Raw genomic sequence first — 16,334 nt, forward strand, 5'->3', positions numbered from 1 at the left:
CTTCTAATCCATCAGACTATGCATCATGATCTCTTAAAGGTCATTGGCATCGCAGTGCAATGCCAACACTATTCATCAGGACCCATCTCTTTATGCTGGTGCATGCAAATTACTTTCAAGTGAAAAGCACTTCTGGCAGAAGAGAAACAAAACAAAAAAGCAACAGTTCTCATATCAATTGTCATGGTTTAATGCTGTGCAGATCGTAACCTGAAACTGCCACCTATTGTAATATTATGGAAGGGCTTTGTTTAATTATATGGAAAACACAGTTATTCAACAATGCACTATTCAAAACTAGATGGAATAAAATAGGTCAAACAGAGTCAACACAATAAATAGAGCACATGGATAAATACTCCTCATCTTTCTAGATAAAATACTGTGCATTGCAAATTTTTGGACTCCTCTGTGTCCCTTACACCTTTATTGTTAAACATAATTATTCATCAATCGGCTGGAGGAACTCAGTGGGTCAGGCAGCATCTGTGGAAGGAATGGACAGACTATGTTTCGTGTCAGGACCCTTCTGCAGTTTAACTACTTCCTCCGGCAGCTGCTTCCATACACCACCGTGTGAAAAGATTGCCCATCAAGTTCCTATTAAATCGTTCCCATCCCACCTTAAACCTATGTCCGCTGGTTCTTGATTCCGCTACTCTGGGTGAAAGACTCTGTGCATTTGCCCTATCTGTTCTCCCCATGATTTTATACACCTCTATAAGATCACCCCTCAGCCTCCTGTCCTCCAAGGAATAAAGTCCTAGCCTGTCCCACCTCAGACCCTCGTCCTGGCAGCATAAATCTTCTCTGCACTCTTTCCAGCTGAATGATATAATTCCTCCTGTTTGGAGACTCCATCACAGAGGATATTTCAGTATTTGCCAAAGCTAAGCAAAATATTTGTAACATTATTTTTGGCAGCAAAAGTTATATCAGATAAACTTTGATTAAAAAAATTATTTGAAGATTATTGGGGGCACATGATTGGAGCTAGTAGAGCTGCTGCTTCACATCATCAGAGACCCATGCTTGATCACAACCTCAGGTGCTGCCTGTGCGGAGTTTGCACGTTCTCCCTGTGACTGTGTGGGTTTCCTCACACATCCAGTGCTCCAGTGCCCTCACACATCCCAAGTCGTGCGGGTTTGTAGATTAATTGGCCTCTGCAAATTGCCCCCAGTGTGTGCGGAGTGGATGAGAAAGTGGGATAATACAGAACTAGTGTGAACGGGTGACAGATGGTCAACATGAACTTGGTGGACTGAAGGGTTTGTTTCCATGTTGCATCTTTCAATCAATCAATCAAGTCTGCTAAACCAATGTCAATTCTTTTATTCATTTCTGAATATAACCCAAAACAGACGTAGACTTTTAGATTTGAATTGATTCAAATCTTTTGTGTGATTCAAACTCATTAGGAGTGCGAGAGGGAGGGTGTCACCAAGGTCTCATTAGTGGGATAATTAGAAGACATTGTGTTTTCAATTGTGCAACCCGCCAACGCTATATTTTACAGATATTAAATAGTTTTCAAAAGGCCTTCAATAACCGACCGATTATTAATTTCTGCCGAAGTTTAGTTTAGCTTTGAGATACAGCATGGAAACAGGCCCTTCAGACCACCGAGACCACTCCGACCATCGATCGCCCGTTCGCACTAATCCGATGTTATTATCCCACTTTCGCATCCACTTCCTACACACTAGAGATAATTTACAGAGGACCATTTAACCTACAAATCTGCACATCTTTGGGATGTGGGAGGAAACCAGAGTACCCAGGAGAAACCCACATGGTCATAGGAAGAACGTGCAAACTCCGTACAGAGAGCACCTTTAGTCATGATTCAACCAGGGTCATGATTCAACCTTTAATCATGATTCAACCTGGGTCATGATTCAACCTTTAATCATGATTCAACCTGGGTCATGATTCAACCTTTAGTCATGATTCAACCTGGCGCGCTAAGGCAGCAACTCTACCGCTGCACCACTAAGCTGCTGTGCCGCCCTCGAAACATTATCTGTCCATTCCCTCAACGGATGCTGCCTGATCTGCTGAGTTGTTCTAGAATTTTACACTTCAACTTGTTATTTTTCAGGGAACTAACCAGTGCAAGCACATCTACTGAAGAGTTTCGTAAATCCCTGCTATGCTGTAGACACCATAATAAAACAAGAGAGGGGATTGACATGTAATTACAGGAAAGGTTTCAGGAAGTTGCTGAGAGTGAATCGTTTTACTTAAGGGCCTGTCCCACTTGGCGATTTTTTCAGCAACTGCCGGCATCATTGACTGACGTATCAGGTCACCAAAAAATTTGCGGCGTGATGCGGCGTGACGACGCGTGGTGTGTTTTCAAGTGTCGCAACATTTTTTTGTCGCCACTGGATTTTGAAATGTTCAAAATCTATTGGCGACGCTGATATGACGCCGGCATTCGCCGAAAAAATTCCCAAGTGGTACAGGCCCTTTTCTCTTTACAGTCTACAGTGCTCACCTGAGAGAACTGCATTAACACCAACTGGCGCCCCACATTGAGCTTGACCAGTTATTGTGGACGGGGGTGAGGTAGGCTTTATACCCCTGCACAACTTTCCCTCTCCAGTGACATTGAGCAGTTAACACAGATTGGCCTGGGCTGGGGGTGGAGTGGGGGAGAGGGGGGGGGGGGGGGTGTGGGGAAGGTGGGTGGACCTCCTGTAAATGCCAGAGCCAGCACACTCACTTACACTCGCATGCTTACACTCACACACCCTCACTGTCACACATACACACAAACACTCTCGCTCACAAACACACACACACTTACCTACATATACACCACGCCCACACACATACACATACTCACACACACACACACGGTCACCTACATATACACCACGCCCACACACATACACACAAACACTCTCGCTCACAAACACACACATGCTCACACATATACACACCCGGCTAAGGAGTGGATAAGAAAATGGGATAACATAAATAACATTGAAAAAATATAATCGAACTAGTGTGAATGAGTGATCGATGGTCGGGTAGACTCGGTGGGCCGAAGGACCCATTTCCATGCTGCATCTCTAAACTAAACTAAACTTAGGCAGTACAGTGGAGCAGCGGCCGAGATGCTGCCGAGCGCCAGAGGCTCGGGTTTGATCCTGACCTCGGGTGCTATCTGTGTGGAGTTTGCACGTTCTCCCTGTGACGGCGTGGGTTTCATTCCAGGTGCTCCGGATTCCTCTCACATCCCAAAGGCATGTAGGTTTGTAGGTTAATTGGCTTCCTTAAAATTTGTTAAAGGTCCCTAGCGTGTAGGATAGTGCTGGTCCACTGGGTGATCGATGGCTGACACAGACTCAATGGGCCGAAGGGCCCATTTCCATTCTGTATCTCTAAACTAAACTAAACTGACACCATCACTCATTTTAACCAATTCTTAATGCGCGCACGGCACAATCCCCAGATTTATTATTTCATGTCACGAATAGACTGGCTTTTTATATTTTGACAAAGAGGCTATTGGAATTCATGACATGGATGACATTTATGAAATAAATACCGGCAGTAATATAACAAATTGTCTTTGGATGGTTCGTGACAGGCAGGAACATGATACCTGCTCAAGCTGTTCTGGCAGCAGTTAGAAATGCGAGTAAAATCTCGATAACATACCGTCAGACAGGGATAAAGAGGAAAAGTGAGCAGTTACATAGAGAAATAGACAATAGAAGCAGGAGTAGGCCATTCGGCCCTTCCAGCCAACACCGCCATTCAATGTGATCATGGCGGATCATCCAAAAATAGGTAACCCGTTCCTGCCTTCCCCTTATATCCTTGATTCCGCTGGCCACAAGAGCTCTATCTAACTCTCTCATGAATGAATCCAGTCAACCGGCCTCTACTGCCTTCTGAGGCAGAGAATTCCACAAATTCACAACTCCCTGGATGAAAATCTTTTTCCTCATCTCAGTTCTAAATGGCCTACACCTTATTCTTAAACTGTGGCCCCTGGGTCTGGACTCCCCCAACATCGGGAACATGTTTCCTGCATCTAGCGTGTCCAATCCCTTAATAATTTTATATTTTTCTATAAGATCCCCTCTCATCTTTCTAAATTCTTGTGAATACAAGCCCAGTCGCTCTATTCTTTCATTAAATGACAGTCCCACCATCCTGGCAATTAACCTCGTGAACCTATGCTGCACTCCCACAATAGCAAGACTGTCCTTCCTCAAATTAGGAGACCAAAGCTGCACACAATACTCCAGGTGCGGTCTCACCAGGGCCCTGTACAGCTGTAGAAGGACCTCTTTGCTCCTACACTCAACTCCTCTCATTATGAAGGCCAACATGCCATTAGCTTTCTTCACTGCCTGCTGTGCCTGCATGCTTACTTTCAGTGACTGATGTACAAGGACACCTAGGTCTCGTTGTACTTCCCCTGTTCCTAACCTGACACCATTCAGATAGTAATCTGCCTTCCTGTTCTTGCCACCAAAGAAAATAACCTCACATCTATTATGTGGCGCTGTTGATGGCTGCCTCCGCCTGCAGTCTTTGTCTTTTTATTGTTTTTTATTTTTAGTATGTTTAAAGTATGTTTTTTTTTAATATATTATTTGTGGGGGAGGGGGGTAGGGTGAGGGGGGGGGAAACCGCCCTTCAGTCACTTCCTGGCGAGGACGCGACTATAATCTGAGTCGCGCCCTCGCCCCCCTCCTCGCGGCCTACCAACTGGATTGGCGTGGCCTTTCCTGCTAGGACCGGTCCAGAGCTTCAGCTGCGGCGGCACAGCGCTCAATACATCCCGGAGCGGGCGATGTCTCACCTAGGATCGCCATTTGAGGCTCCGGAGTTTTGGGCTTGCTGCATCGACATCGCGGAGCTGTGGTTCGCAGAGCTCCCAATGCGGGAGATGCTGACCAACATTGTGGAGTCCTGGGACCCTTTGACGGGGCCCGCCAGCGTTGAATCTCCGCCCAGCTCGGCCTATGGACTTCTGGAGCCGCAGACTCCGTTGGGAGGTGGCCGATTCAGAGGTCCAGGCTGCTGAGGATGTACTTCCGCCCGACGTCGGGGTTCCATCGTTCCGGGCGAGAGGGCCTGAGCATCGGGCCGCCCGTAGCGATGACTGCGGTGGGCTCGGGAGGCCACGACCACGGGTGAAAATCGGGGAACATCAGCGAGGAGGTGGACTGGACTTTAGTCCCTTCTCTGTCAGTGGGGAACTTTGGTGCCACAGTGGGGATGTTTGTGTTGTGGACTATTGTGTTCTGTTGTTTTTTTTTGTTCGTATGGCTGTATGGGAAATACCATTTCGTTGGCTCTTACTTGAAGACAATCACAATAAATTGAATCAAATCAAAATCAAAATTTGTCCACATTATAGTGCATCTGCCATGCATCTTCCAACTCACCCAACTTCACCCTCATAGCATCCTCTTCACAGTTCACACTGCCACCCAGCTTTGTGTCATCTGCAAATTTGCTAATGTTACTATTAATTCTTTCATCTAAATCATTAATGTATATTGTAAATAGCTGCAGTCCCAGCACCGAGCCTTGCGGCACCCCACTACTCACTGCCTGCCATTCTGAAAGGGACCCGTTAATCCCTACTCTTTGTTTCATGTCTGCCAACCAATTTTCTATCCATGTCAGCACCCTACCCCCAATACCATGTGCTCTAATTTTGCCCACTAATCTCCTGTGTGGGACCTTATCAAAGGCTTTCTGAAAGTCCAGGTACACAACATCCACTGGCTCTCCCTTGTCCATTTTACTTGTTACATCCTCAAAAAATTCCAGAAAATTAGTCAAGCATGATTTCCCTTTCGTAAATCCATGCTGATTTGCTGTTCCTGCTACTGCTATCCAAATGCTAAACATTATTATGTGTTTAATAATCGACCAGCAGCTTCCCCACCACCGATGCCAGGCTAACTGGTCTATAATCCCTGCTTTCTCTCTCCCTCCTTTCTTGAAAAGTGGAATAACATTTGCTACCCTCCAATCCACAGGAACTGATCCAGAATCTATAGAACATTGGAACATTAGAAGGTGGACCAACGCGTCCACAATTTCCAGAGCTACCTCCTTGAGTAACCTGGGATACAGACCATCAGGCCCTGGGGATTTATCAGCCTTCAGTCCCATCAGTCTACCCAACACCATTTCCTGACTAATGTGAATTTCCTTCAGTTCCTCCATCACCCTAGGTCCTATGTCCCCTAGTACATCTGGGAGATTGGTTCACTAAGTAAAACGCAAACAAAGTACCTGTTCAACTTGTCTACAATTTCCTTGTTCCCCAAAATAAATTCACTTGTTTCTGTCTTCAAGGGACCCACATTTGACTTAACTAATTTTTTTCCTCTTCACATACATAAAGAAGATTTTTCTATCCTTTATATTCTTGGCTAGTTTACCTTCGTACTTCATCTTTTCTCCCTGTATTGCCTTTTTAGTTACCTTCTGTTAATCTTTAAAAGTTTCCCAATTCTCTGGCTTCCCGCTCATCTTTGCTAGGTTATACGTCTTCTCTTTTATTTTTATACTGTCCTTGACTTCCCTTGTCAGCCGCGGTCACCTCTTACTCCCCCTTAGAATCTTTCTTCCTCTTTGGAATGAAATGATCCAACACCTGGATTATTCCTAGAAAAACCTACCATTTCTGTTCCAGCATCATCCCTGCTAGGATCCCTTTCCAGTCAACTTTAGCCAGCTTCTCCCTCATGCCTCCATAGTCTCCTTTGTTCAACTACAATACTGACACTTCCAATTTTACCTTCTCCCTCTCAAATTGCAGATTAAAACTTATAAAACCTGAAAAAGGGACCACATCACCCTCATTCTGGCCTCTCTCCACTGGCTCGCAGTGCGGTTCAGAATCAATTTCAAGCTCTTCCTTTATGTATACAAAGCCCTTAACGGGCTTGCCCCCACCTACATCACAAATCTGCTAACCCACCATTCCACCTCCAGGTCCCTCAGGTCGGCCGACTTGGGGTTACTGACCATACCGCAGTCCAGGCATAAGTTCAGGGGCGACCACGCTTTTGTGGTTGCAGCACCTAGACTATGGAACAGCATCCCTCTTCCCATCAGAACTGTCCCCCTCCATCAACTCTTTTAAGTCTAGACTTACTTTTTTCTACTCACAAGCGTTTCTTGAGATCCTCTGAAGGAGCGCTATATGTATGTATGTATGTATTGTTAGATCTATGTACCACTGTTTGTAGCACATTAGTACCTGCACTGATGTAAAGCATTTTGGTCAACGAGAGTTGTATTTAAATGTGCTATAGAAATAAAATTGACTTGTCTTGATATTATGGTTACTACCTCCTAATGGTTCCTTTACCTTGAGTTCCCTTATCAAATCCGGCTCATTGCACAACTCTAAATTCAGAATTGCCTTCTCCCTGGTAGACTCCAATACAAGCTGCTCTAAGAATCCATCTCGGAGGTACTCCACAAACTCCCTTTCTTGGGGTCCAGTACCAACCTGATTTTCCCAGTCTACCTGCATATTGAAATCTCCCATAACCACCTTTACCATAATTACTTTTATTACATGCCAATTTTAACTCCTGATGCAACTTGCACCCTATATCCAAGCTACTGTTTGGGGGCCTGCAGATAGCCCAATTTGTCAATAATTTTATTTTACCTTCTTTTCCACGTCTTGTACAACCGCATCAATATATCGGGGCACATAAGACTCTCGTTTTTGATCAATATTCTTCATATTAAGGTTTTCGTAATTAAGGGTACTCTCCCTGAAGCACAGAACAGGAGAGATACTTAGCTTGTGGGTCTGGATTGTCACATCTCATTCAATAAACAGGTCCACCACCGATCCTCTGGCAACTGGTGGTCCGGCACCTCTTTAATCCTGGCAAATTCACAAGAGTGCATTTGAACCCCGTTAAATTTGGGGCCTAGGCCGGATGAGGCGGCCGATTCTGACCTCATTGAGAGCTCCGCGGCCGATTGGCGGGTGGAATTTGCCCCCTGCGGCCGGGACTCCCATAACCGACCTCCGTGGCCGACTTCGTGGGCCGGTCTCCCAACTCCTCAGCGACCAAGGCGGACCGTTCCAGTACCGTTGGACTCGTCTCGGATGCCGTGGCCTCTGTTGGTCCTGAAAAATGGTTAATCCAGAAAGGCTCTGGAGCCAAGGGTGCCAGAAATTTGGTGGTGGACCTGTATTACATAGAATTGGACACAATATACTGTACATCACATAAAAGGCAACGTCCATAATCAAAATGAGCCTTCTCACACCGTTTTACTGTTAGACTCATACAGCACATTAACAGACCCTTCGTCCCAATCCGTCCATATCATCCTGAATATCCCATCAGAGCGAGACCCATCAACCCATGCTCGGCCCATATCCCTCTAAGGTTTTTGCTCACCATTTGCCCGGTCGTTCCATACATCCACCATCCTGAGTTGCCTCTCAAGTTCCCATGAAATCTTTCCCCTCTCACCTTAAACCTTTGTCCTCTGGTTCTCATCCAACTTTCTATTTATTTCTATCCCTTTTGAATTTCTTATACTTGCTTGAAATTCTTTTCACTTCAATTATTCCCAAATCAGAATAAATTCCACATACTCGCCAGAGTAAAAACATTTTTGCAGAATTTCCTATTGAATTTGTGGGTGAACATCATACAGATATGGCCTTTGGTTTTCTCTGCATTAATTAAAACATCTCTATGATAGGAACGGCACAGTGGCGCAGCAGTAGAGTTGCTGCCTTACAACGCCATAGACCCAGTTTCGATCCTGACTATGGATGCTGTGGTTGACTGTGGGTGTTTGCACGTTCTCTCTGTGACTGCGTGGGTTTCCTCCAGGTGCTCCGGTTTCCTCCCACATCCCAAAGCCGTGGAGGTTTGTAGATTAATTGGTCCTCTATAAATTGACCCTAGTGCATAGGGAGTGGATGAGAAAGTGAGATAACATAGAACTAGTGTGAACAGGAGATCGATGATCGGCGTGGACTCAGTGGGCCAAAGGGCTGTTTCTATGCTGTACCTTTCACTCAGTCTATCAAACCTCTACATGAAACTGCCTTTTAACTTAATTTTTTTCTTTGAGAACATAAGTAACAGGAGCAGGAATAGGCTGTTCGGTCTTTTAGTGAAACAAGGAACTGCAGATGCTGGTTTACAAAAAGAAGAATGGGGGTCCTGACCTGAAACATTGTTTCTCCGTGTTCTCCAAAGATGTTTCCTGGCCTCTGAGTTACTCAAGCAATTTGTGCCTTTTTTTTTTGTTCGGTCTTTTGAGTTGGCCTGTAATTCATCAAGATCATAACTGATCTTGCAACTCAACACCATTTTCCTGCATGTTCCCAAGTCCCTGAATACTCTTAATATCCAGAAATCTGTCAAACTCTACTTTGAATAAACTTAAGCTCTACCTCCCACCTTACTCCCAGTTGTTTAAAAGACCTTCTGACGGGTACATTGATAGGAAAGGTTCAGAGGGATGGACACAAAGTGCTGGAGTAACTCAACGGGTTAGGCAGCACCGCTGGAGAACATTGATAGGTGATGTTTCAGGTCAGGACCCATCTGCAGACTTGTGTTACTCCAGGATTTTGTGTCTATCTTTGGTATAAACCAGCATCTGCAGTTCATTTTTATTACATTAACGTTTAGAGGGACATGGGCTAAAGAGCAGATGCAACATCTTGGTTAGCGTGTGGCAGTTGGGCCAAAGACCCTGTTTCCGTGCTGTACGGCTCTATGACTATGCTAGATAAAGTCCTTTCCAAGCCCTCATGAAAAGTGTCAACTCTCAACCCTGATTTCACCTTTTCTTGCACCTTCTGTAATGCTAAGGGTTCCAGAACCAAAGCAGGGGGGGTGGGAGAGGTATGGGGTGGGAGGGGAGGAAGGGTGTGTGTGGACAGGGAGGTGTAGGGGGGGGGGGGTGGAGTGAGCTCGGTGAAAAGACAGGGAAAGAGCCATGGGGGAGAGGGGGGCATCACGGATGATGGGGGAGGAGCCAGCGAGGGGGACCAGAGGGGTAGTGGCTGGAATTGGCGGGGCGATGGGGGACTCACAGCGGGCGCTGGTCATTCTCCTCCGCCGGGATCAGAGTCTCTGCTTTCCGTTTGGCGACATCGGCGACATCTCGCACTCCGGGCTGAGCTGGGTCTCCGACTCTGGGCTGGGCTGGGTCTCCGACTCTGGGCTGGGCTGGGTCGGGTCTCCGACTCTGGGCTCCTGCTTGGGGCTGAGCTCCTGCTTGGGGCTGGGCGGCTGCTTGGGGCTGGGCTCCTGCTTGGGGCCGGGCTCCTGCTTGGGGCCGGGCTCCTGCTTGGGGCGGGGCTGCTGCTTGGGGCGGGGCTGCTGCTTGGGGCGGGGCTGCTGCTTGGGGCCGGGCTCCTGCTTGGGGCCGGGCTCCTGCTTGGGGCCGGGCTCCTGCTTGGGGCGGGGCTGCTGCTTGGGGCGGGGCTGCTACTTCGGGCGGGGCTGCTGCTTGGGGCTGGGCGGCTGCTTGGGGCGGGGCTGCTGCTTGGGGCGGGGCTGGGCTGGGCTGCTTCGGGTCCCTCCGAAAGTCCGATTGGAAACCCCCGCAGGCCATCCTCAGCTCCTGTATAGACGCGATGGCGCAGGAAGGGGCGGACCGTCCCGGGGAGTGACGGGGAAGAGGCTAATCCGCGCGGCACCGACTGGCAGGAGAAGAGATCGATCTGTGCACGCACGGTTTTTAAGATTTTTAAACCACGCTAATTTTTAGAACATTTAACCGATCGGAACGAAACTTGGCGCATGCGCAGCACAGGAGAACGGTGAGTGAACTGGCGAATAATCGTAGCGCTGTTGTGAACCGTTTTTGCGCAAATAGAAAAACCGCCAAACCGGAAGATAACAAGATCAGAGTTTTAGTTATGTATAGATGGGGCATGTGGTCGGCATGGATGAGTTGGGCCAAAAGCCCTTTTTCCGTGCTTAGTTTAAAGAGACCTTCAGCCCACCAAGCCCATGCCGACCATCGATCACCCGTTCACATTAGTTCCACATTATCCTACTTCCTCATCCACTCCCTACACGCTAGTGGAAATTTACAGAGGGCCAATTAACCTACAAACCCGAGGAAATTAGGAGGAGCTAGAGGAGAAACCGAGGAGCTAGATAGGGCTCTTAAAGATAGCGGAGTCAGAGGATATGGGGAGAAAGCAGGAACCGGGTACTGATTGGGGATGATCAGCCATGATCACATTGAATGGCAGTGCTGGCTCGAAGGGCCGAATGGCCTCCTCCTGCACCTATCGTCTATAAAACCGGAGCACCCAGAGGAAACCTACGAGGTTAGAAGGAAAAGGTGCAAATTCCATAGAGACAGCACTCATAGTCAGATTCGAACCCAGGTCTCTGGCACTGTGAGGCAGCAGCGCTATCAGCTGAGCCACTGTGCCACCTTGTGCTGTATGACTATGACATTATTTGATGACCTATCTTAAATACCAGTACATGCTATCACTCAGGAATGCTGTTATTGTAGAACTCTACAGGCGGCACAGGCCCTTCAGCCAACTGGGTCCATGATAACCAGCAATCACCCCGTACACTAGCACTATCCGACACACTAGGGACAATTTACAATTTACTGAAGCCAATAAACCTACAAATCTACACGCAGAAAACCTCCGCAGTCACAGGGAGAACGTACAAACTCCGTACAGACAGCACTCATAGTCAGGAAGGAACCCGGGTCTCTGGCGCTGTAAGGCAGCAACTCTAACTGTATGCAAGGCTGTTTCTGCTCAGAGTAAAGGATGGATTAAGACAAAGCAACTTCCAAATCTGAAATTGACATTAATTACAAATTAGTGATTCATATTTCCTTTTGACCAAAGCAAGCGCCCATTTTAAGCCTGAATGATTTAGGAGCTGCAGAATATTATTAAAATGGAAATGAAGTTTGATTGATTCAACTCCAGTTAAGAGGAATTTAAAATATATACATTATAATTGTTATAAATATCCTGCAAATAGTAAACCACGATACAGGACTCAAAGTATTTAATAAGTACAGGACTAAAACTATACTGACTTCTGGACATCATATGTTGCAGGTCCAGGTCCCAAGGGGATTTTAAAATCAATACGCTTTGATGTCCTGTTTCCGAAATGCACACCTTTGTATTGCCGAGTTGGATAGGACTCAATCTGGAAACAAATCAAAACACATTGTATTAAAAAATTTGAAGAAACAAGGAACTGCAAATGCTGGTTTAACGCAACTCATTTTCTTATTTCTAAAGGAAGTTCATGAACCCAAGGTTAAGTGTCTTAAAAGGCTGGTATAAATGTTTATCACGCAGTCAAAGTCATTACCTGGGAACATCTGATTGTTATCACACTGGTGTTTGCGAGCTTGCCTTGCGCAAAGCATCAATATTGGTGCATGGTCCTGTTAACTGCATCTTTTATGGGATTTCTCCAGGAGTCAATAGACAATAGGGGCAGGAGTAGGCCATTCGGCCCTTCGAGCCAGCACCGCCATTCACTGTGGTCATGGCTGATCATCCACAATCAGTACCCCGTTCCTGCCTTCTCCCCATATAACGTCACTCCGCTATCTTTAAGAGATCTATCTAACTCTCTCTTGAAAGCCTCCAGAAAATTGGCCTCCACTGCCTTCTGAGGCAGAGAATTCCACAGATTCATAGAGCGTAGAAACAGGCCCTTCGGCCCAACTTTCCCACGCCGACCAACATGTCACATCTACATTAGTCCCACCTGCCTGCGTGTGGCCCATATCCCTCTAAATCTTTCCTATCCATGCACCTGTCTAAATCTTTCTTTAAACTTTAGACGTTAGAGATAGCGTGGAAGCATGCCCTTCGGCCCACCGAGTCCACGCTGACCAGCGATCACCCCATACACCAACCTACACACACTAGGGACAATGTCACAACTTACCAAAGCCAATTAACCTGTACATGTTTGGAGTGTGGGAGGAATCCAGAGCACCCAGAGAAAACCCACGTGGTCACTGGGAGAACATACAAATTCGTACAGACAGCACCTGTAGTCAGGATCGAACCTGGGTCTCTGGCTACAATTCTACCGTTGTGCCAATTTCTTCTGCAAGGTAAAGAGTAAAGCAAATGTTTTAAATGTTGTGATAGTCCCAGCCTTAAATCCAGCACTTCATTCCTTACACCTCACACCATTTGTGTAAAAAAGATGCCCCTCGGGTTCTTATTAAATCTTTCCTGAAACATCCTGCAGATTATTCTTGAATACCTGGACACCCCTAAAGAATCATAAGTTCATAATTTGTAGGAGCAGAATTAGGCCATTCGGCCCACCAATTCTACTATGACATTCAATCACGGCTGATCTATCTTTCCATTTCAACCCCATTTTCCTGCTTTCTCCCCATAACCCCTGACACCCGTACTAATCAACAAAACCAAATCCAACTGAGAATTTGGCACTTGACTATGACATGGAGCTCCAGGGTCACTCGTTGAGGGAATTTTGCCATTGCTCCCCTTTCTTTCAAAGACTATTGGGCATGTGTTCTATTGAGAACAAGCTGGTTCTCAAGAAGAGCAAGGTCTACTGATGTTGGCAATCACAAACCCTGTGATGAAATACTTCAAGAGATTGGTTATGACGCAAATCAACTCCAGCCTCAGTAACAACCTTTTCCCACTTCAATTCACTTACCAACACAATAGACTGACAACTCATTAGATTTGAGCGACACAGTGGGCCAGCAGTAGATTAGCTGCCTTACAGCGCCAGAGACCCAGGTTCAATCCTGAAGACAAGTGCTGTCTGTATGGAGTTTCTACATTCTCCCTGTGAAACGCTTGGATTTTCTCCCATTTCCACCCATACTCCAAAGACATACAAGTTTGTGGGTTAATTGGGGTCTGTTAATTGTAAATTGTTCTAAGTGTGTGTAGGATAACGTCTCTAACGTAAAGTCTATTCCTTGGAAGGAAGGCATTTTTAAGCGTGACTAGTTTAATTGCAAGCATATTTTACAGCCCCTCCGTCATTTGCTCAGATTATTGATTTTTGTACCAGAAACTGATTTACAAATAATACAAATTGACTGTTACTTTAGCAACCTTCCCGTTTCCCAGGTAAGAATACCACATTTATCACTGGATTAAAAGCATGTTAGAAAAAAACAAATATGCCATGAAATAATTAATGCTGTGCTCCAAACCTTAAGTCAACAAATTACTTTTTACCTCAAAGTGCCACTTCAAGTCATGCAGGACAATGATTACTCACTTAGCCGATAAAATATAGTTTAATTGGTGAACAACCCCAACTAGACCCTGCTAGGCTCTGGGCGAATGCTGATATATAATTTCGGAAAGAATTATTGACGTTCGCTCAGTCTGACATCTAAATGGATGGGGAAGGTGGTTTGGCCCTTGTCAAATAACCCAGCCCAGAAATAAATATAAAATAAGATGTAGAATTAAAGTACTTGCAAGCTTTAATTTGTCTGTTAATGGACTGTTTTCACGCAGGGTATTTCTCCAAGGATAAAACATGCGACAGATTGAAATGAAACCAATACATCAAGACCGATCCATTCAGGTCCACAAAGGAACCGACTTCTCAACAACCTTTTAAATGAGCTTTCTGAACACACTCCACTAAAGGAATAAGTTCATAAGTTCAGGAGCAGAATTAAACCATTCGGCCCTTCAAGTCCACTCCGCTATTCAATTATGGCTGATCTATCTTTCCCTCTCAACCCCATTCTCCTGCCTTCCCCCATAACCCCTGACACCCGTACTAATCAAGAATCTGTCAATCTCCACCTTAACAATATCCATTGACTTGGTCTACACAGCCGTCTGTGACAATGAATTCCACAGATTCACCACCCTCTGACTAAGGAAATTCCTTCTCATCCCCTTTCTAAAGGTACGTCCTTTTATATTCTAAAATTGCACAAAATACAAAATCAGTCAATCCAAAAAAAATAAACAGCACTCATTTTCTGGAAAGGATAATTTAATGCTAAATATACTGGGTGGTACTGCAGCAAATCTGATAGAGCTGCTGTCTCACAGCGCCAGAGACCTGGTTTCAACCCTGAACGGAGGCGTGTCTGCACGGAGTTTGCACATTCTCCCTGTGCCCGCATGAGTTTCCTCCGGGCACACCGGTTTCCTCCCACATTCCCAAGATGCACAGGCTTGTAGGTTAAATGGCCTCTGTAAAATAGCCCCAAGCGTGTAGGGAATGGATGATAAAGTGAGATAACATAGAACTAGTGAGAACGGGTGCTCTCGGTGGGCTGAAGGGCCTTTATCCACGCTGTATCTCTCTCACACTCAACTGGACTGCAGGTCTATTTACCACAGTAGTCCAGGACCTAGAACATAAAACAGTACAGCACAGGACCTACAGCCCACAAATCAATGCCGAACAAGATGCCAGGTTAAACTGATTCCTCTGCCTGCATGTGATCCATATTCCTTCATTACTTGCATATCCATATGTCAATATAAAAGCCGCATCACCACTTTGTATCTGCCTTCACCACCATCCCTGACAACGTGTTCCAGGCACCCGCCATCCCCAGTGTAAAAAAAACTTGCCCCGCACATCTCCATTAAACTTTGCCCCTCTCCATTAAAGTTATGCCCTCTAGTCTTTGACATTTCCACCCTGGGGAAAACATTCCAATTGTCTACCCAATCTATGTCTCTCATATATATTTTAATTTCCTATTTAATTTTATATACTTCCATCAGGTCTGCTCTCAGCTTCTGAGGCTCCAGTGAAAACAATCCAGGTTTGTCCAACCTCTTCTTTTAGCTAATCCCCGCTTATCCAGGCATCATTCTGCTAAACCTCCTCTGCACTCTCTCCAAAGCCTCATAATTCTTCCTATAATGGGGTGACCAGAACTGCACACAATACTCCAAATGTGGCCTATAACTAAAGTCCTATAAAGCTGCATCAGGACGTCTGACTGCTGCTGACTGGATAGCACGCAACAAATAGCTATTCACTGTACCTCAGGACACGTGACAATAAAATAAAATAAATAACACATAAATATAAATATTCTATAAAATATCATTTTCTTGGTATGCCATCAGTTTTCACATATATCTTGAACATTTCAATGAAATCACCTGCAAGATTTTTAATTTTCAGGGAATACAATATGTGTAATCTTTCCTCATAATTTAATGATTATTCTTTGTCATCTGCATGAATTATTAAAACTGCAAGACTTGAATTTAAGGTCAGAACAAGGTCATATTTTGTAAATACTTACTGCTTATTTCCATAAATCTTTTGTGG

The 16,334-nt window shown here is 45.5% G+C and overlaps 1 protein-coding gene across 1 annotated transcript in view; it reads right to left on the reverse strand.

Annotated features, from left to right (window-relative positions):
- Window positions 1-16,334, reverse strand: part of stpg2 (sperm tail PG-rich repeat containing 2) — a 104,985-nt gene that overhangs the window by 43,100 nt on the left and 45,551 nt on the right. The window contains exons 5-6 of the mRNA XM_033030237.1: window positions 12,085-12,200; window positions 7,676-7,784 (exon numbers count right to left, since the gene is read on the reverse strand). Of these exons, the coding sequence (XP_032886128.1) occupies window positions 7,676-7,784; window positions 12,085-12,200 (225 nt within the window). The remainder of the gene's footprint in view (window positions 1-7,675; window positions 7,785-12,084; window positions 12,201-16,334) is intronic.

Source organism: Amblyraja radiata, chromosome 1 (assembly GCF_010909765.2).
Source record: "Amblyraja radiata isolate CabotCenter1 chromosome 1, sAmbRad1.1.pri, whole genome shotgun sequence".
NCBI classification, from domain to species: Eukaryota; Metazoa; Chordata; class Chondrichthyes; order Rajiformes; family Rajidae; genus Amblyraja; species Amblyraja radiata.